General features: G+C 43.4%; 1 protein-coding gene across 1 annotated transcript in view; it reads right to left on the bottom strand.

The window, feature by feature from the left end:
* The window catches only part of LOC138961065 (uncharacterized), a 35,810-nt gene extending 22,741 nt beyond the window's left edge, over positions 1–13,069 (bottom strand). The window contains exon 1 of the mRNA XM_070332657.1: positions 13,006–13,069. Within this exon, the coding sequence (XP_070188758.1) occupies positions 13,006–13,069 (64 nt within the window). The remainder of the gene's footprint in view (positions 1–13,005) is intronic.
* Positions 13,070–21,170: the final 8,101 nt, after the last annotated feature.

Below are 21,170 nucleotides of genomic sequence, written 5' to 3'. Positions count from 1 at the left end.
TCAACGGAGGACTGCATGTGATTTTTGGTACAAAGGAAAAACGTTACGATGTACTCACACCGGTGACACTGTGACGGTTCCCCTACGCTTTGTGTTCGGTGCCCTGACCCTTTGTGTTCGGTTCCCACTCGGTTCCCACACGCCAAAATTCGCGGACAAAACATCCATTTATGGTAGTATTACGCAATGTTGCTCTCTGAGAATGGTCTTGTTAGATCTGTGAGTGTTTACACTACATGCCTAGGTGCTGTTGGATTGAAGGTTTTTGATATTTTAGCCGTTATTAGGTAGAATGCCTTCCACTTTACTGCAAAACTGCATAATTCGTAGCATCGGCAAGAAATATCCTACCAAAAAATGCCTGCTTGGAACTGTCCGTGGTCCAGCAAAAAGTTCAACATGTCTGTAGCAGACAGCCCAAGTTTCAAGATTGTAGGGCCATCCAAACAGCCGTAATAATAAAAGCAACAAAAGTAGTCAGTGAAATTGGCTGTGTTCGGTCCCCACACACTTTTGTGACGTAGGCGTGACGGTTCCCATAATTCATTGTGTCGGTCCCCACTTTCTGTGTCGGACCCCACTTTCGACCTAATTTCTCTGTGACGGACCCCACAACCAGCCTATTTTGTGTCGGCCCCCACACCTTCTTGGATTTATGACTTGCCGGTTACTTGTATCATTGTATTCATTGAATCTAATTGTCTCGGAGTTATTTTTCAGCAAAAACCGGCAAGGCAGCACCTTTTGTGATACCAAGTAAGTCAGATGACATCAGTATGTGTGTGTGTGTGTGTGTGTGTGTGTGTGTGTGAGAGAGAGAGAGAGAGAGAGAGAGAGAGAGAGAGTGAGAGAGAGAGAGAGAGAGAGAGAGAGATTGACACCTTTCCAGATCACTCCGGTTATGCGACACTACCGCGAGCGTCACTACCGCGTGTCACACTACCGCGAGTACGACACTACCGCGTGTAACACTACCGCGTGTAACACTACCGCGTGTCACACTACCGCGAGTACGACACTAGGGAGATTTAATAAACGAAACGTCGGGACGTTTCGTTTTGAAGTTGTGGTAAACGTCATCATTTCGGGTGTCTCTCGCTGGAAAGGTGAAGGTCAACTGAAACGGAACGTGGAACGTCAAAACGCAGTCACGTTTTCCACCCCCAAAAAACGAACAATATTTCGTCAACTTTTGTGAGTATTTTTGCACACTAACAGTTTTATTTGTTGGCCATTTTATGCATTGCTAGATTCATCAACCCTTTCACAGTCTTTCAGCGCTGAGAATGTGTTCATTGGAGGTAGACAACTGTTGTGAACTGAAATATTTTGAAGGGTGCTGATCCTGGTACATTTATCCAACTTCATGGTGAGAAAGCAAATGGCGAAGCAGAAGTAGGTCATCGCATCGAATTTTTATTCTGGCTTCGTATGTGATTTTGTATAAACAAAGTCTGTGTGATTTATTTGGACTGAAAATAATCAAAGTATGCCCGATTCTGGACCACCTCCTGTGGTGTTTTTTTCCATTCTGATCGAGGACAGACGTGATAATTTCACTTGAAGATTTATCGCCCTTCCTTCATTCCGAAACGAAACGTGAATACATCTAAATCTTGTCTGCCGCCTATGCCGTCTCGTTTCACGTTCCGTTTCGCGGGGTGACTCATTCACCAAACGAAACGAGCTGCAAAACGAAACGTGCTGTCTTTTGAATCTCCCTACTACCGCGAGTATAACACTGCCGCGTGTCACACTACCGCGCGTACCACAACCGCGAGTACCATAACCGTAGAGAGAACGCATGCAAACTTACTTCTTGTGAGTTTGTGTTCTAACTTTGATTGGAAGCAACCCATTCTATATGTATTCTGATAGTGTGTTCTGATCGTTTTGAGTTCTTGGTTATCATGACAAACATTGAATTAGTGTTCAGAGAACAGACCAGGCCTTTTTGTTTTATATTTCAAGGAAACATTTCAACCTTTGCCTTCAGCCATGGAAGTCATAAAATGACACGCGGTAATGTTATACTCGCGGTAGTGTGACACGCGGTAGTGTTATACTCGCGGTAGTGTCGTACTCGCGGTAGTGTCGTACTCGCGGTAAGTTCTGTTTCCGTACCCTAGACAGCGGCAGCGACAAAAGAAAACGCGCGCAAACGCGTGACGTGTTTCCGTACTTGCGTTTTAAACATGCGGTAAAATCTGTAAACTCCCGCGTTGCCGCGCGACAACGCGAAAAAATCGCTCCAGGACCCTTTCAAAAAAATCGCGTCGCTTGCCCCTTGTCGCGCCGCGAACGCGTCGCGCGTGTGGAAACACTCCTGGTCATTTTCTATGTGCTTGATTTTCGTCGCGCCGCTGGAAAAACGCTGTCGCGGGTACGGAAACACAACTCTCTCTCTCTCTCTCTCTCTCTCTCTCTCTCTCTCTCTCTCTCTCTCTCTCTCTCTCTCTCTCTCTCTCTCTCTCTCACACACACACACACACACACACACACACACACACACACACACACACACACACACACACACACACATACTGATGTCATCTGACTTACTTGGTATCACAAAAGGTGCTGCCTTGCCGGTTTTTGCTGAAAAATAACTCCGAGACAATTAGATTCAATGAATACAATGATACAAGTAACCGGCAAGTCATAAATCCAAGAAGGTGTGGGGACCGACACAAAATAGGCTGGTTGTGGGGTCCGTCACAGAGAAATTAGGTCGAAAGTGGGGTCCGACACAGAAAGTGGGGACCGACACAATGAATTATGGGAACCGTCACGCCTACGTCACAAAAGTGTGTGGGGACCGAACACAGCCAATTTCACTGACTACTTTTGTTGTTTTTATTATTACGGCTGTTTGGATGGCCCTACAATCTTGAAACTTGGGCTGTCTGCTACAGACATGTTGAACTTTTTGCTGGACCACGGACAGTTCCAAGCAGGCATTTTTTGGTAGGATATTTCTTGCCGATGCTACGAATTATGCAGTTTTGCAGTAAAGTGGAAGGCATTCTACCTAATAACGGCTAAAATATCAAAAACCTTCAATCCAACAGCACCTAGGCATGTAGTGTAAACACTCACAGATCTAACAAGACCATTCTCAGAGAGCAACATTGCGTAATACTACCATAAATGGATGTTTTGTCCGCGAATTTTGGCGTGTGGGAACCGAGTGGGAACCGAACACAAAGGGTCAGGGCACCGAACACAAAGCGTAGGGGAACCGTCACAGTGTCACCGGTGTGGTACTCGGGTAGGGGCGAAAGGAGGGTGGGCGGGGGGGGGGGGGGGGGTTAAAAGCGATCTGTAACGATTACTTTTATTTGTAACGGACATACATTATTACTAGGTCTTAGATTTATGGTCTAACCGCAGCGAAGATGAAGAGGAACAACAATAAGGAGGAAGAGGAGGAGTAGGAGGAGGAAACTGGAGTCCACTAGCTACAGTAACGTCCGTTAGTACAGTGGAACCCCCCTTTTAAGACCTCCTGAGAACAAATCGCGTCTTTACTAGGAGGGAGTTACAGAGGTTATGAACAGACAGTCTGAGAACAAATCGGGTCTTTAATAGGAGGGAGTTACAGAGGTTATGAACAGACAGTCTGAGAACAAATCGGGTCTTTACTAGGAGGGAGTTACAGAGGTTATGAACAGACAGTCTGAGAACAAATCGCGTCTTTAATAGGAGGGAGTTACAGAGGTTATGAACAGACAGTCTGAGAACAAATCGCGTCTTTAATAGGAGGGAGTTACAGAGGTTATGAACAGACAGTCTGAGAACAAATCGCGTCTTTAATAGGAGGGAGTTACAGAGGTTATGAACAGACAGTCTGAGAAAAAAAGGTCTCCAAACGAGGGGGTCTTATATTGAGGGGTCTTATATTGAGGGGTCTTATATTGAGGGGTCTTATACTGAGGGGTCTTATATTGAGGGGTCTTATATTGAGGGGTCTTAAATTGAGGGGTCTTAAATTGAGGGGTCTTATATTGAGGGGTCTTAAATTGAGGGGTCTTATATTGAGGGGTCTTATATTGAGGGGTCTTATATTGAGGGTTCTTAAATTGAGGGGTCTTGAATTGAGGGGTCTTATATTGAGGGGTCTTAAATTGAGGGGTCTTAAATTGAGGGTTCTTATATTGAGGGTTCTTATATTGAGGGGTCTTAAATTGAGGGTTCTTATATTGAGGGGTCTTATATTGAGGGGTCTTATATTGAGGGTCCTTAAATTGAGGGGTCTTATATCGAGGGGTCTTATATTGAGGGTTCTTATATTGAGGGGTCTTAAATTGAGGGGTCTTATATTGAGGGGTCTTATATTGAGGGGTCTTATATTGAGGGGTATTATATTGAGGGGTCTTATATTGAGGGTTCTTATATTGAGAGGTCTTAAATTGAGGGTTCTTATATTGAGGGGTCTTAAATTGAGGGTTCTTATATTGAGGGGTCTTATATTGAGGGGTCTTATATTGAGGGTTCTTATATTGAGGGGTCTTAAATTGAGAGTTCTTATATTGAGGGGTCTTATATTGAGGGGTCTTATATTGAGGGGTCTTATATTGAGGGGTCTTAAATTGAGGGGTCTTATATTGAGGGGTCTTAAAAGGGGGTTCCACTGTAATGTCAATTTTGATCCCATTTCTGACGCATGTAGCTCATGTCCCTCCCATCAACCGACACAAATCAAACCGCTAGGTGAAACGTACAAAAACCGCATAGGCACACTAGTCTAACTCCTCTGTCGCAAAATTGATCATTTCTTTTAACAAATACCAAATTTGGCACAGTAAGAGAGTTTTGTGTTCTGAACAGACATACGCACACAGACATACGCACACATGAGAATGCAAACACAGACATTCGCCTTTATCATATCGAAATATACTGAGACATTCATTCTTTCTCCCTCCTTCTGACTCAGACATAGGGGATTCATATTTAGTTGGGCACTTTTCCTTATATTACATAAATATCGATCAGATATTGGCAGAGGGAAGTTAACGCAGACGTCATCATTCATTTGTATTGATCCTTTCCGCCAACTGATTGTGTGTGTGTGTGTGTGTGTGTTTGTGTGTGTGTATGTGTGTGTGTGTGTGTGTATGTGTATGTGTGTGTGTGTGCGTGCGTGCGTGCGTGTGTGTGTGTGTGCGTGTGTACGTGCGTGCGTGCGTGTGTGTGTGTGTGTGTGTGTGTGTGTGTGTGTGTAGATAATAATAATAATAATGGTGATTTCTATAGCGCTTTCGAACACACAAAGCGCTTTACAAAAGCAATAACAACATCATTACCAGAATGACGCCATTGACGGAATAGAACACAATCATAAACACTTTACAACAAAAACCAAAAACAAAACATAGATGTTGGAGTGTATGTGCGCGCGCAAGCGCTTGGACATTAATGCAATCCTTACCCCCCTCCCCCTTCCTGTCAACGTTCAAATGTCTGACGTAAGACCCCCTCGGGGTCTGCTTGATCATCTGACAAGGAACATTCGCAACCAAGCTATCGAACTAACAGAATGAAAATGAACTCACTGCATTTTTACAGCAAGAGCGTATACTCGTAGCATCGTCAGTCCACCGCTCTATGCAAAGGCAGTGAAATTGACAAGAAGAGCGGGGTAGTAGTTGCGCTGAGAAGGATAGCACGCTTTTCTTTATCTCTATTCTTTTTACATTTAGTCAAGTTTTGACTAAATGTTTTAACGTAGAGGGGGGAATCGAGACGAGGGTCGTGGTGTATGTGCGTGTGTGTGTGTGTGTGTGTGTGTGTGTGTGTGTGTAGAGCGATTCAGACTAAACTACTGGACCGATCTTTATGAAATTTGACATGAGAGTTCCTGGGTATGAAATCCCCATACGTTTTTTTCATTTTTTCAATAAATGTCTTTGATGACGTCATATCCGGCTTTTCGTGAAAGTTGAGGCGGCACTGTCACGCTCTCATTTTTCAACCAAATTGGTTGAAATTTTGGTCAAGTAATCTTCGACGAAGGCCGGGGTTTGGTATTGCATTTCAGCTTGGTGGCTTAAAAATTAATTAATGACTTTGGTCATTAAAAATCTGAAAATTGTAAAAAAAATATTTTTTTATAAAACGATCCAAATTTACGTTCATCTTATTCTTTATCATTGTCTGATTCCAAAAACATATAAATATGTTATATTTGGATTAAAAACAAGCTCTGAAAATTAAAAATATAAAAATTATTATCAAAATTAAATTGTCCTAATCAATTTAAAAACACCTTCATCTTATTCCTTGTCGGTTCCTGATTCCAAAAACATATAGATATGATATGTTTGGATTAAAAACACGCTCAGAAAGTTAAAACGAAGAGAGGTACAGAAAAGCGTGCTATCCTTCTCAGCGCAAGTACTACCCCGCTCTTCTTGTCAATTTCACTGCCTTTGTCGTGCGCGGTGGACTGACGATGCTACGAGTGTGGCTTTGCGTTCAGTTTCATTCTGTGAGTTCGACAGCTACTTGACTAAATGTTGTATTTTCGCCTTACGCGACTTGTTAACTTTCTGAGCGTGTTTTTAATCCAAACATATCACATCTATATGTTTTTGGAATCAGGAACCCACAAGGAATAAGATGAAATTGTTTTTAAATCGATTTCGGAAATTTTATTTTAATAATAATTTTTATATTTTTAATTTTCAGAGCTTGTTTTTAATCCCAATATAACATATATATATATGTTTTTGGAATCAGAAAATGATGAAGAATAAGATGAACGTAAATTTGGATCGTTGTAAAAACAAATCATTTTTTTTACAATTTTCAGATTTTTAATGACCAAAGTCATTAATTGATTTTTAAGCCACCAAGCTGAAATGCAATACCGAAGTCCGGGCTTCGTCGGAGATTACTTGACCAAAATTTCAACCAATTTGGTTGAAAAATGAGAGCGTGACAGTGCCGCCTCAACTTTCACGAAAAGCCGGATATGACGTCATCAAAGGTATTTATCGAAAAAAAGAAAAAAACATCCGGGGATATCATTCCCAGGAACTCTCATGTCAAATTTCATAAAGATCGGTCCAGTAGTTTAGTACAGTGAATCGCTCTACACACACACACACGCACAGACAGACACACATACACCACGACCCTCGCCTCGATTCCCCCCCTCTATGTTAAAACATTTAGTCAAAACTTGACTTAATGTAAAAAGAGAGAGAGAGAGAGAGAGAGAGAGAGAGAGAGAGAGAGAGAGAGAGAGAGAGAGAGAGAGAGAGAGAGAGAGAGAGAGAGAGAGAGAGAGAGAGAGAGAGAGAGATGAAAAGTTTAAGAAAAAAGTAAAAAGAAAGAGAAAAGATATATAAAGAAAGAAGAATGCAAAACAACAACAAAAGCAACAAAATGTAAAATGCCAGCTGTCTGTTGATATAATACAAAGCACGTTGCTTTTTTTCTTGGTAGCAATGCAGCTGCTGTGTAAAGTGGGCTTACATCCCAAAGTGTCTATTGTTAATCACTTGTAGAAATTTGTGTGGGCACAGTTCTTTCCTTGTATAATATTTTACTGACCATTTCCGATCTGGCCAGGCTGAAGAAAATAGGGTTAAAAAGCCGTCCCTCCACTGCCGGGTCCACTTGGACACATACCAACATCTAACATCATGCATGCTATAATTATGTGCAACTCGGAAATGCAATTTGTTGATGAGTTTATTTATTTAACGCTACTGGTACGTATCTATCGACAAAACTAGGTTATAAAAGCATTCCCACCATGCAGGAAGCAAGCAGAATGTTAAACAAGTCGCGAAAGGCGAAATTACTACATTTAGTGAAGCTGTGGAACTCACAGAATGAAACTGAACGCACTACATTTTTTTCACAATGACCGTAGTCCGCCGCTAGTGCAGTGCAAAAGGCAGTGAAAGTGACGAGCCTGTTTAGCGCGGTAGCGGTTGCGCTGTGCTGCATAGCACGCTTTACTGTACCTCTCTTCGTTTTAACTTTCTGAGCGTGTTTTTAATCCAAACATATCATATCTATATGTTTTTGGAATCAGGAACCGACAAGGAATAAGATGAACTTGTTTTTAAATCGATTTCGGACATTTAATTTTAATCATAATTTTTATATTTTTAATTTTCAGAGCTTGTTTTTAATCCGAATATAACATATTTATATGTTTTTGGAATCAGAACATGATGAAGAATAAAATAAAAGTAATTTTGGATCGTTTTATAAAAACATTATTTTAATCACAATTTTCAGATGTTTAATGACCAAAATCATCAATTAATTTTTAAGCCTCCATGCTGAAATGCAATACCGAAGTCCGGCCTTCGTCGAAGATTGCTTGGCCAAAATTTCAATCAATTTGATTGAAAAATGAAGGTGTGACAGTGCCGCCTCAACTTTTACAAAAAGCCGGATATGACGTCATAAGACATTTATCGAAAAAAAGAAAAAATCTTCTGGGGATATCATACCCAGGAACTCTCATGCAAAATTTCATAAAGATCGGTCCAGTAGTTTACTCTGAATCGCTCAAAGGATAAGGATAAGATTTTATATAGTCCATGAGGGTAACCTCACAGAAATTCGGGCTGCTTTCTCCCTGGGGAAAGCGAGCTGCCATACAGTATACGGCGCTACACATTTTTTTTTTCCTGCATGCGTGTATTCATGTTTCCAAGCCCTGAGACTTAATGCCGTGTGAGATGGAATTTTTTTTACACTTTATTTCAAGTCACACGGGTATTTGGTGGACATTTTTATCTATGCCTATACAATTTTGCCAGGAAAGACCCTTTTGTCAATCGTGGGATCTTTAACGTGCACACCCCAATGTAGTGTACACGAAGGGACCTCGGTTTTTCGTCTCATCCGAAAGACTAGCACTTGAACCCACCACCTAGGAAAGGGGGGAGAAAATTGCGGCCTGACCCAGGCCTGAACACGCAACCTCTCGCTTCCGAGCGCAAGTGCGTTACCACTCGGCCACCCTACACACACGCACACACAGACACACACAGACACACACAGACACACACACACACACACACACCACGACCCTCGTCTCGATTCCCCCTCTATGTTAAAACATTTAGTCATAACTTGACTAAATGTAAAAACAAAGGATTACTGTACTCAGAGAAGCAGAATGTTGATTGTTGGTACGTATCCAAGTGGAGGGCTGGTCTTATCTCATGACAACAAAGCCTGGGCAGATCTGAGATGGAAGGACGATACCTTTAAATCGCGACAAAACTTATCCTTGAAAATATTGAGCACTGTTGTTTTTGTTCTTGTGAGACAATGCAGCTGCTGTGACAAGGGAGCTGCCATTACCAAGTTTTACTTGTACATCAGTCTGGAAAGTCGGTAGGTGTAAAGGGAGAACTTAAATCGAGATAAAACTACCCCCCCCCTTCCCACCCCCCTCTCTGTTACTTTTGTAGATGTTTTTGCTGATCTTCTTTATCACCCCCCCCCCCCCCCCCCCGTAATATAGGTCCCTGCCACCACACACACACACCCAATCCTCTACTCTCAGCCTCCTCCCCCATCCTTGAATCATTACACACTGACTTCTTCTCCTTTTCTTTTATTTCAATTTCTCTTTTAAACTAACAAAAACTGCAATTATATACATGTACGTATGCATTTTTTTTTCAGGGACAGAACATCAGTTTTTCCCCTCAATGTTGTCCTCGCCATGACATCCACAAGTAATCGGAAAGACCGTGGTAGGATCCCTCGTGCTCCCAGACTCAAGGGCGGCCTCGTAACCCCCTTTGACGGACATTTATTCCCCCCTCTGCTTCTTTCTCTCTGTAAACTTGTAGGGCTAGTTATTTTTCGGTAACTTACCCAACAACCAAAATCACTTACCCAACAACGGGCCTGAATCCTCGATAGCTCATGGGTAGAGACTGTACACATTGTGGATCTACTTTTTGCGACTCAAAAGTTCAGAACACTCTAATGTACAAAATATACATTTCTGGAGCAAACATACAACCATACCGCATTTAAACCAGCAACTACAGGCTTGAACACATGAATCTCAATATAAAATCCATGAGTTTGGTTGTTTTCTGAATTCAGATCTGCCGTGCACAATCGTTTATCGCTAGCAAGATTCCAAGGAAAAGTAACTCTCATACTGTGTCTAGTGACACGAGTAGTTCCCCTTCCAGATTTCGGCTGCATCGACAAGACTGCAATCCGACGGTCAGTTTTCAACAATATTTCATTTTATAAACAGATCACACGCAATCAATTGCAAACATTTAATCAACTTAAAGAACATGCAGCGGTTTCATACACTATTTTTCCCCAGAAAACTGAACTTCATACAGTTTTTAACGTTGGAACACGCGTGTAAAACTTCGTCTGCTAGTCACATTCGAGGAAAGAACATTTCCTGAGCGATACCAAAACATGAACAGAACACACACTGTCTGCCTTTACCGCCACAGCAGAATGACAACATAACTGTGTACTTGATTTTAGTTCAAAACATGGAAACTGACAAGAAGTGTTAACAGAATTGAATGATTTGCACGGAACTATACAACCGCGCATTAATCGATCGCCTGCGCAGGTAGACTGGTTGGGTGAATATGATTCGATCAAACTTTCGCACAAAAACTCCTCTTTTCTTTGAATAACTGAAGAAAGGAGGAATAAAGAGGTTACATACCTCGTCTCAGTGATTATCAAAAATAATGGTCTCAGTTCGCGGTCATGAAAAAGCTCGCTGAAGCTCGCATTTTTCATGATCCGCTAACTTCGACCATTATTTTTGATAATCACTGAGACTCGGCATGTAACCTCTACATCTACAGCCATCTAAACCCTCCACTCGAATACTCGCTTCGATTTTTCTGTCTCTATCGGGGTTTGGCTTTTTCATGCCCGGGTCAACTGACAAAGAAGTCTCTTTCGCTTGATTTTTCCCCTTTTTACATTTAGTCAAGTTTTGACTAAATGTTTTAACATAGAGGGGGGAATCGAGACGATGGTCGTGGTGTATACATGTATGTGTGTGTGTGCGTGTGTGTGTGTGGGCGTGTGTGTGTGCGTGTGTGTGTGTCTGTGTGAGTGTGTGTGTGTGTGTGTGTGTGAGTGTTTGTGTGTGTGTAGAGCGATTCAGAGTAAACTACTGGCCCGATCTTCATGAAATTTTTCATGACAGTTCCTGGGTATGATATCCCCAGATGTTTTTTTTTCACTTTTTCGATAAATGTCTTTGATGACGTCATATCCGGCATTTTGTAAAAGTTGAGGCGGCACTGTCACACCCTCATTTTTCAATCAAATTGATTGAAATTTTGGCCAAGCAATCTTCGACGAAGGCCGGACTTTGGTATTGCATTTCAGCTTGGAGGATTAAAAATTAATTAATGACTTTGGTCATTAAAAATCTGAAAATTGTAATTAAATTTTTTTTTATAAAACGATCCAAATTTACGTTTATCGTATTCTTCATCATTTTCTGATTCCAAAAACATATAAATATGTTATATTCGTATTAAAAACAAGCTCTGAAAATTAAAAATATAAAAATTATGATTAAAATTAAATTTCCTAAATCGATTTAAAAACAATTTCATCTTATTCCTTGTCCATTCCTGATTCCAAAAACATATAGATATGATATGTTTGGATTAAAAACACGTTCAGAGAGTTAACAAGAATAGAGATATAGAAAAGCGTGCTATTCTCCTCAGCGCAACCGCTCCCGAACTTTTCTGGATTGTTAATTTCACTGCCTTTGCCACGAGCGGCGGGCAGACGATGCTACGAGTGTACAGTCTTGCGGAAAAAATGCAATACATTCAGTTGCATTCTGTGAGTTCGACTGAGCTTGACAAAATGTTGTATTTTCGCCTTACCCGACTTGTTTTCTTTCTTTCCAGAGTTCATGGCTTTGGAGACGTGAACGTGTGATACTTTCTCTCTCTCTCTCTCTCTCTCTCTCTCTCTCTCTCTCTCGAACATATTACCGACGTGAGATCATGTGACCAAGGAAATGCACGCACTGGTCAATCTTCTCAGTGTCTCCCTTCGGACCTGACCTTTGATCGCTGTTGTGTCACAAGAAAATTGGCAATATAATCGTGTGTCTGTATCGATATAATACACGTCCGACATAGGACATACCATGTCAGTAAATAACGGGTGTACGTGTACGCGGACATGCACTTGTGTTCGATCTAGATGAGTGTTGTATTGACTATGCTAAAGCCACCTACATCCCCGATCACCCCATCCAGTCCCCTCTTGGTCATGGGCAGATTGTCTAACCAGTAAACCATTTGAACCTTGGGAGTCTCGCCCACCCCCAAACCCCCATGCCCACCCCCAACATACACGCACTTATCATTATGCCCCGGTCTTTCTTCATCATTATTCTGTTTCGTTCCTCATACATGGTACAGAAAGACCGGGGCATAAGTGTGTGTATGTTTATGCGATGGAACAGAACAGTCATATGACCTATTTGTCCTTCCCCTTCTAATACGGATGGTATTACATTTTATCGGCAGTTTCTAGCATTCGGTTGATTTTTGCCTGTCATGTTTCTAAGCCTACAACGGCAACGTAGTACGTAATAGCGTGACTTAACTTGATTTGACTGCTTTTCTCCACAGAATGAGCGGAGGTCTGTAAGAGCCAGGACTCGTACTTGCCAAGAGAAACGGGTTGGATAATACCGAGCGCGATCAATGTCCAAATATCTCCCCTGCCTTTCCTTTCCCTCTGGGTAACCAAGTTTTTCAAGCGTATTGGATCTCCGGCGAAGTGTACCCGACAAGGCCCCTTCTACATTTAACGTCATACGACAAATAAAAAATGACAGCAGCCTCATCCCTTTCGCTTTCTGAAGATCCTTTTTCCAATTTCGGACTTTCAAAAAATCAATTCCCTGAACTCCTGACCGCCCCCAGCCCCCCCCCCCCCCCCCCCCCCCCCTACCCCTACCCCGCCCCACCCCCATCTCACTTTCTCGGTCCTCCCATGTCAGCATGCTGTAGTTCAAGTTCTTAGCAAGCAGAACCGACTTCATCTTTGTGATCAACGCAGATGGTTGCAAATGCCTCCAATTGGAAGCATTTTACCATCAATTTTGGAAACGGGTATTGAAATGTGAGGAAATAACGGTTCCAACTGATCATTTTTTCCGGTCACTAGACTGTGAAATCATGGAATCTCTTCTTTCCCCCAATTACGAAAGAAAAGGCATAGAATTCAAATGTCCAAAACAAAGCTAAACTTCCAACTTTACAGCACGGTCACCTGATTTATTCCACAAAATGTCACAAGTGATTTGGCTAAAAGAAGGCCTTTTTACAGACAGAATATATAAATGTCCGGAACTCTTGCCCTCTCATCCTACAACCCCAACCCTTACTTTTCCCCCTCCTCCCCCACGCCTCCCGATGTCAGCTTGACCTCTCTCAAGCCTCGTGGCTTTTGGCGAGTCTTTAACAATACTACACATGATGGGTTGGCTGTAAGGTTGAGAGGCATGTCCGCATGAAAAGGTTCTTCATCTTCTGCAAGCAAACACTGATTCAATCATCTCGTCTGCGTCGATCCATTTCAGGAATTGTGGAGAGGGTCCGGTATATGATATTACTGCGATTGGCTTGGCCTGCCAGACATATTTTTTCTTCCATATGCTTAAATTGAATCTAAAAAATGTATTCGGATACTCATATATCCCGACTCTGTCTATGTCTTCCCCTCACGCGCAAGTGCGCACACGCACGCACGCACGTACACACACACGCACACACACACGCAAGTACAAAAAAAGCCACGCCACTCAGGGAATTAAGAACGGGAACGGGAACTTTCTTGATGACACTGTGATCGTCCAAGTGGCAGAGTTATTTCCCGTGGTCAGAAATCTGCACATGCTGTTCCCATTAGCGCTTACTATTGTTGCTTCGCAATATTGATTGAGTGCGTATTTTACAGCGTAGAAACTGAGTGATCATATTGTACTGCGAAGAAAATGTGGGTGTTGGATTTTGAGACTTCCCAACTGAACTCTGCGCGTTGGTCAAAAGGACACAGTTCGGCTTCCCACGACTTTGTTGCAATATTGTGGAGAATATTTCTGGTGCAGTGATGCGCGCGTGTGTGTGTGTGTGTGTGTGTGCGCGCGCGTGCGTATGTGCGAATTCTTTTGCAATCACGCACGAATGCCTGTGTGTAGGTATGTGTGTTGGCATGTGCGTGTGCTTGGCATGAAGCCTGTCTGCGTCCGTCCACGTTCAATTTGCGTGTGTTGTTCCCACACACATTCTCGTTTTTTTACGTGTACAACAGTTTTCCCCCCGACAACCCTCAGATCACTGAACTCGCCATTCATTTGTCTGCTGACTTCAATTAAATGAAGCGAATCCCCCAGCGGGAAAAAAAATGATATAGCTAAAAATGAGAATCATAATTCTTTGGCTCTTGCCCAAGGGAAATCAGATGCAAGTATGCATGTACACATACGCAGGATGTGTCTCCTGCAGATTTGTCATTTTCGCAAATGGGGCTTATGTTGGTGCTCCTGGGGGTGGTTGCAGGGGGATGGGGCTTATTTTGGTGCTATTGGGGGTGGTTGTAGGGGGATGGGGCTTATGTTGGTGCTCCTGGGGGTGGTTGTAGGGGGATGGGGCTTATGTTGGTGCTCCTGGGGGTGGTTGTAGGGGGATGGGGCTTATGTTGGTGCTATTGGGGGTGGTTGTAGGGGGATGGGGCTTATTTTGGTGCTCCTGGGGGTGGTTGTAGGGGGATGGGGCTTATGTTGGTGCTCCTGGGGGTGGTTGTAGGGGGATGGGGCTTATGTTGGTGCTCCTGGGGGTGGTTGTAGGGGGATGGGGCTTATTTTGGTGCTCCTGGGGGTGGTTGTAGGGGGATGGGGCTTATGTTGGTGCTCCTGGGGGTGGTTGTAGGGGGATGGGGCTTATGTTGGTGCTATTGGGGGTGGTTGTAGGGGGATGGGGCTTATGTTGGTGCTATTGGGGGTGGTTGTAGGGGGATGGGGCTTATTTTGGTGCTACTGGGGGTGGTTGTAGGGGGATGGGGCTTATTTTGGTGCTCCTGGGGGTGGTTGTAGGGGGATGGGGCTTATTTTGGTGCTCCTGGGGGTGGTTGTAGGGGGATGGGGCTTATGTTGGTGCTACTGGGGGTGGTTGTAGGGGGATGGGGCTTATGTTGGTGCTCCTGGGGGTGGTTGTAGGGGGATGGGGCTTATTTTGGTGCTATTGGGGGTGGTTGTAGGGGGATGGGGCTTATGTTGGTGCTCCTGGGGGTGGTTGTAGGGGGATGGGGCTTATGTTGGTGCTCCTGGGGGTGGTTGTAGGGGGATGGGGCTTATGTTGGTGCTATTGGGGGTGGTTGTAGGGGGATGGGGCTTATGTTGGTGCTATTGGGGGTGGTTGTAGGGGGATGGGGCTTATGTTGGTGCTATTGGGGGTGGTTGTAGGGGGATGGGGCTTATGTTGGTGCTATTGGGGGTGGTTGTAGGGGGATGGGGCTTATGTTGGTGCTATTGGGGGTGGTTGTAGGGGGATGGGGCTTATTTTGGTGCTATTGGGGGTGGTTGTAGGGGGATGGGGCTTATGTTGGTGCTACTGGGGGTGGTTGTAGGGGGATGGGGCTTATTTTGGTGCTATTGGGGGTGGTTGTAGGGGGATGGGGCTTATGTTGGTGCTCCTGGGGGTGGTTGTAGGGGGATGGGGCTTATGTTGGTGCTCCTGGGGGTGGTTGTAGGGGGATGGGGCTTATGTTGGTGCTATTGGGGGTGGTTGTAGGGGGATGGGGCTTATGTTGGTGCTATTGGGGGTGGTTGTAGGGGGATGGGGCTTATGTTGGTGCTATTGGGGGTGGTTGTAGGGGGATGGGGCTTATGTTGGTGCTATTGGGGGTGGTTGTAGGGGGATGGGGCTTATTTTGGTGCTCCTGGGGGTGGTTGTAGGGGGATGGGGCTTATGTTGGTGCTATTGGGGGTGGTTGTAGGGGGATGGGGCTTATGTTGGTGCTATTGGGGGTGGTTGTAGGGGGATGGGGCTTATGTTGGTGCTATTGGGGGTGGTTGTAGGGGGATGGGGCTTATTTTGGTGCTCCTGGGGGTGGTTGTAGGGGGATGGGGCTTATGTTGGTGCTCCTGGGGGTGGTTGTAGGGGGATGGGGCTTATGTTGGTGCTATTGGGGGTGGTTGTAGGGGGATGGGGCTTATGTTGGTGCTATTGGGGGTGGTTGTAGGGGGATGGGGCTTATGTTGGTGCTATTGGGGGTGGTTGTAGGGGGATGGGGCTTATGTTGGTGCTCCTGGGGGTGGTTGTAGGGGGATGGGGCTTATGTTGGTGCTATTGGGGGTGGTTGTAGGGGGATGGGGCTTATGTTGGTGCTATTGGGGGTGGTTGTAGGGGGATGGGGCTTATGTTGGTGCTATTGGGGGTGGTTGTAGGGGGATGGGGCTTATGTTGGTGCTCCTGGGGGTGGTTGTAGGGGGATGGGGCTTATGTTGGTGCTATTGGGGGTGGTTGTAGGGGGATGGGGCTTATGTTGGTGCTCCTGGGGGTGGTTGTAGGGGGATGGGGCTTATGTTGGTGCTCCTGGGGGTGGTTGTAGGGGGATGGGGCTTATGTTGGTGCTATTGGGGGTGGTTGTAGGGGGATGGGGCTTATGTTGGTGCTCCTGGGGGTGGTTGTAGGGGGATGGGGCTTATGTTGGTGCTCCTGGGGGTGGTTGTAGGGGGATGGGGCTTATTTTGGTGCTCCTGGGGGTGGTTGTAGGGGGATGGGGCGGACTTAGAAACAGCGTGTAGGAAGGGAGGGGAAGGGGTCGAGAAAAATGTATTAGCAGCGTGAATCGATAAGCAAAGCATGCAAGCTATTTTTATTCTGTTGTAATTTTGTATTTGTTATGTTTCCCCCCTCCTTCTTCAGAGAAGATGTTTCATAGTGAAGAGAGAGAGAGAGAGAGAGAGAGAGAGAGAGAGAGAGAGAGAGAGAGAGAGAGAGAGAGAGAGAGAGAATTGAATTGAATTGAACTTTATTTTACAAGGATTTAGATTTAAGGCTACGCCTTTTCTTACAATCTGTCCTTGGGACGCATAGACACACAATTATATAATAAAAATACAAAAATAAAAAAATAAAAAAAATAATAATAATAAATAAAAAATAAAAAAAAGTTAACCAACAAAAGGAGGTCGGAAAACGTGATAATAAAGATGACGATGATGATGATGATGACGATAATGATGATGATAATGATGATGATGATGATAAAGATGAGGCATGAAGAGCATACATATGTGGTTATTCATAAAATCAAATGCATACTATGCAGGTAATTATAAATACAAGCTGGTGGCAATCGAACATGTAGCAATAGAGTAACAAAAATATGTTCAGAATATACAATGCACAGCATATTTTTGACGTAATACTAAGTTTGGTAAGTCAAAAGGCGTTAAACTACTCAGACATTAAGTGGTTTTTTACACATTTTTTAAAACTTTTTAATGACTTTAGGTGCTTAAAGGATGATGGAAGTGAATTCCAAACTGAAGTACCCGAAAAAGCAATACTGGTCTTATACAGGTCAATTCGTGGAATTGGTGGGATCAAGTTGACCGACCCATATCTGTGGGTAGCTTTATTAAATAATGATGTAATGTAAATCGGCACTTTACCGTGATACAATTTATGCATGAAAATGGCTTTGTTTAACTTGAGATGCTTTTCCAGTGGAAGAAAGTTAAGCATTTTTAATTTCATATCTGTTGAGGCATTATCCTTTACGATGAGTTTGGCCGAGCGACGATAGAGAGAGTCTAACTTTTTCAAGTGGACATCACTGCTGCCATCCCAGAGCGTCGAAACATAATTAATGTGAGGCATTACATGAGCATGGTGGAACATTTCCAGAGTCCTTCTGTCGGTATATTGCTTTAACTTGGATAGGAGGAAAACGTTCTTGGCTACTTTCTTGCAAATATGCTGTATTTGTGCCTGCCACTTGAATTCACAATCAAGAATTACCCCTAAAACGCGATGCTGTTGAACTTGTTCAATTGATTGCGTACCAATAGTAAGATTTAGTTTGAGTGGAGAAATCTGATGTTTTTGTCTGGTTGCAATTACCATACTTTTAGTTTTTATTGGATGGACAAGCATAGCATTAGCACTACACCAGTTATTTACATCGTTTAAAGCTGTTTGAAGGGAGGACTCTATTACTGTAACAGACTTTCCACTTGAGTGAAGAGAAGAATCGTCAGCAAAAAAATCACTTCTTACATTACTGTCAGAAATGTGCAGTGGCAGATCATTGATATACAGACAGAACAAGATCGGCCCAAGCACTGACCCTTGAGGCACCCCGCACTTCACAGTCTCCTCAGTAGATATTTTACAGTTTAGGGCAGTATATTGAGATCTGTCCTGTAAATAGGAAGCAAAAAAGTTACACACTGAACTGTTTCTGAGATACAACTGTAATTTCTTCAGTAAAATTGAATGATCAACAAGATCAAACGCTTTTTTAAAGTCGAGAAACACAGCACCACTGATTTCAGATCGGTTTGTTGCAGACAACCAGGTGTCGCATAGCGTGGTAAGGGCGCTGTGACAAGAGTGATTTGTTCGAAAACCAGATTGAAATAGATGGAAAAGGTTTCTGCTTTCTATGTACGCGAGCAAATGTTTGTGAATATGTTTTTCCAATGGTTTGGATAAAATGGGTAATAAGGAAATGGGTCTAAAATTATTTGGGTCGGATAAATTTCCGCCTTTATGGAGTGGAATTACTTTTGCTCTTTTCAGTAAACTAGGTACAGTATTTTGCTTTATGCAGAGATTATACGCATAGGTGAGTGGCTCCACAATATATGGTAGAGCTAATTTGGCCAAGTAAGGAGGAATCTTGTCAGGACCCATGGACTTTTTATTCTCAAGGCCTTCTAGCGCCTTACCTACCTCATGCACTGCCATGTCTGGAATAGTAAAAAAAATCGTCCGGTTTACATTTGTCATTGCAAAAATCATGTAATTTTGTGAGAGAGACTTCAAGGTCAGAATCAGGACTGTCGCATTTTGCAGATTCATTTAGCCTATTGGCAAGGGACAAAAAATGGTTATTAAAATCTTCAGGGGAGATGGTTGTGGCAGACCGATTTGAGTTCTGTTTAGATTTACCTAATATGTTATTAACAGCACGCCAAACAGTTGCAATATCTTTCTTGTCCTCGATTAATGTATTAAAGTAATTTGCTTTTGCTTGACGTGTTAATTCTGTCACTTTATTCCTTTGTTTCTTAAAATCAGACTTCATGTTGTTTGCTTTGTAAAAATCACGCAGGGACATGGCTTCTATAATCTGTTCCGTCAACCATGGGGGAAGAGATGGATATTTCACTCTGTGGTGACGTAGTGGGGCATGCTTATCCACTATAGGATAAAATATATCTAAAAGGGCGCCCAACGCTTCGTCAGCAACAACATGATTAAACACAGAGGAAAATGGTGCTAAACTGAGATCAAAGAAGAATTTAGTTTCATCAAACGTTTTAAAGCTTCTATATTCAATAGTTGTATGGCCCTTGTGCACCGGCTTAGGTAACTTGAACGACCAAGAACAAAATACTGAACAATGGTCACTGATGCTTGAAGGTACAGTTTTCACGTTTGACACCATGGAAGTATTATTAGTGTAAATGTGGTCAATCAACGTTGATGTTGTATCAGTCAATCTGGTTGAGGTGTTCACAAGTTGATGGAATCCAAAGAGAGATGTAACTGAGCGCCAGGCTGTCTGGGTTTTATGCAAGTCTATGTTAAAATCACCAAGTAACAAAACATTGCGATTATTACATTTGATGTTATCCATCAAATCAATAAAATCGTCAGACCAAGCTGAATTGGATGCGGGATTTCTATATACAAAACCGAGGAGAAAAGAATTCGAATTCTTATAAGAAATTTCAAGCCAAAGGCATTCAATACTTTTCACTTCCAGATCAGCCCTGCGCTTAACAAACTTTGCAATGGAATCATGGACATAAACAGCAAGACCAGTATGTTGTACTTCCATACTGTCGCGTCGGATAACAGAATAGTGAGGTATCCGCAACATATCATCACAGATGCGTGAGTCCAGCCTAGTCTCTGAAATCCCAAACAAATGGGTTATGGGAGAATGTTGATTTAATAACACGCAGAGATCAGGAATTTTGTTCAAGAGATGATAAATGTTTAAGTGTCCGATATTCAGTCCTGCGGCTGGAGCTAGTGCCGACATGCTTATAAATGTTAAGAGTACACGCAGAAGCAGACACAATCCGCACACACTGGACGTTGTAGAGTGAAAGTTCAAGATTTGCTAGAAAAGGCAAAGTCCTTGTCGTCTACGAATTACACAATAGAGTTCTAAACAATGTGCTACGACGGGTCGATCAGACGATATGGAGAAGTGCTAGAACCGAAGGGAAGGAAACACACTCTTTCCTCAGTGTCCACGTCACGTCACACAGACAGGCAGTCCGAGTACAACGCAAGGCACAACTAGAAACACAGGTATAGTCACTGCACAAGGTGCAAAAACGCTTCGAACTTGATCGTAAGATTTTAAGCGTAACACAAGCTCTAGGTTGTATAACACTACAAGAAAATTGAACCAAATAATGTTTGTCCAAGGCGACCCGGCGATCGCGCTCACACACACACACACATACACATACACATACACATGCACTCACGCACAGACACACTGACATACATATATACACACACACACACACACACACACACTAGCTAGTTGCTGCATTTGATGCTGTTTGTGACTATGCACGGAGCAGATACAACGCTCAATACTGTTAAACAAACTGAAATATTCCGACCAGTCCGAAGGTCACCTAACTTACACAGCCTTCAGTTTTAAGCTTTTAACACATCAGCTGAGTTGAAATTAAATTCAGCAGCTGAACTGCATTTGCACTGAGCTGTGACGACAGGTGCGGCAGTTGGACACGGTCAGCAGACTGGCTGTAGACAGGTGGGTGTCCGGGGGGAGGGACCGCAAACTGCTGATGACTGGTAGGGCGAATTTGCGGACAGGGGCGAATGGGCGGCGCAATTGCGCTGCTTGCGTATTGCCAA

Source organism: Littorina saxatilis, linkage group LG3, assembly GCF_037325665.1.
Source record: "Littorina saxatilis isolate snail1 linkage group LG3, US_GU_Lsax_2.0, whole genome shotgun sequence".
Taxonomy (NCBI): domain Eukaryota; kingdom Metazoa; phylum Mollusca; class Gastropoda; order Littorinimorpha; family Littorinidae; genus Littorina; species Littorina saxatilis.
Note: the sequence above shows the minus strand (reverse complement) of the source record. Positions and strands in the feature narration are given on the sequence as shown.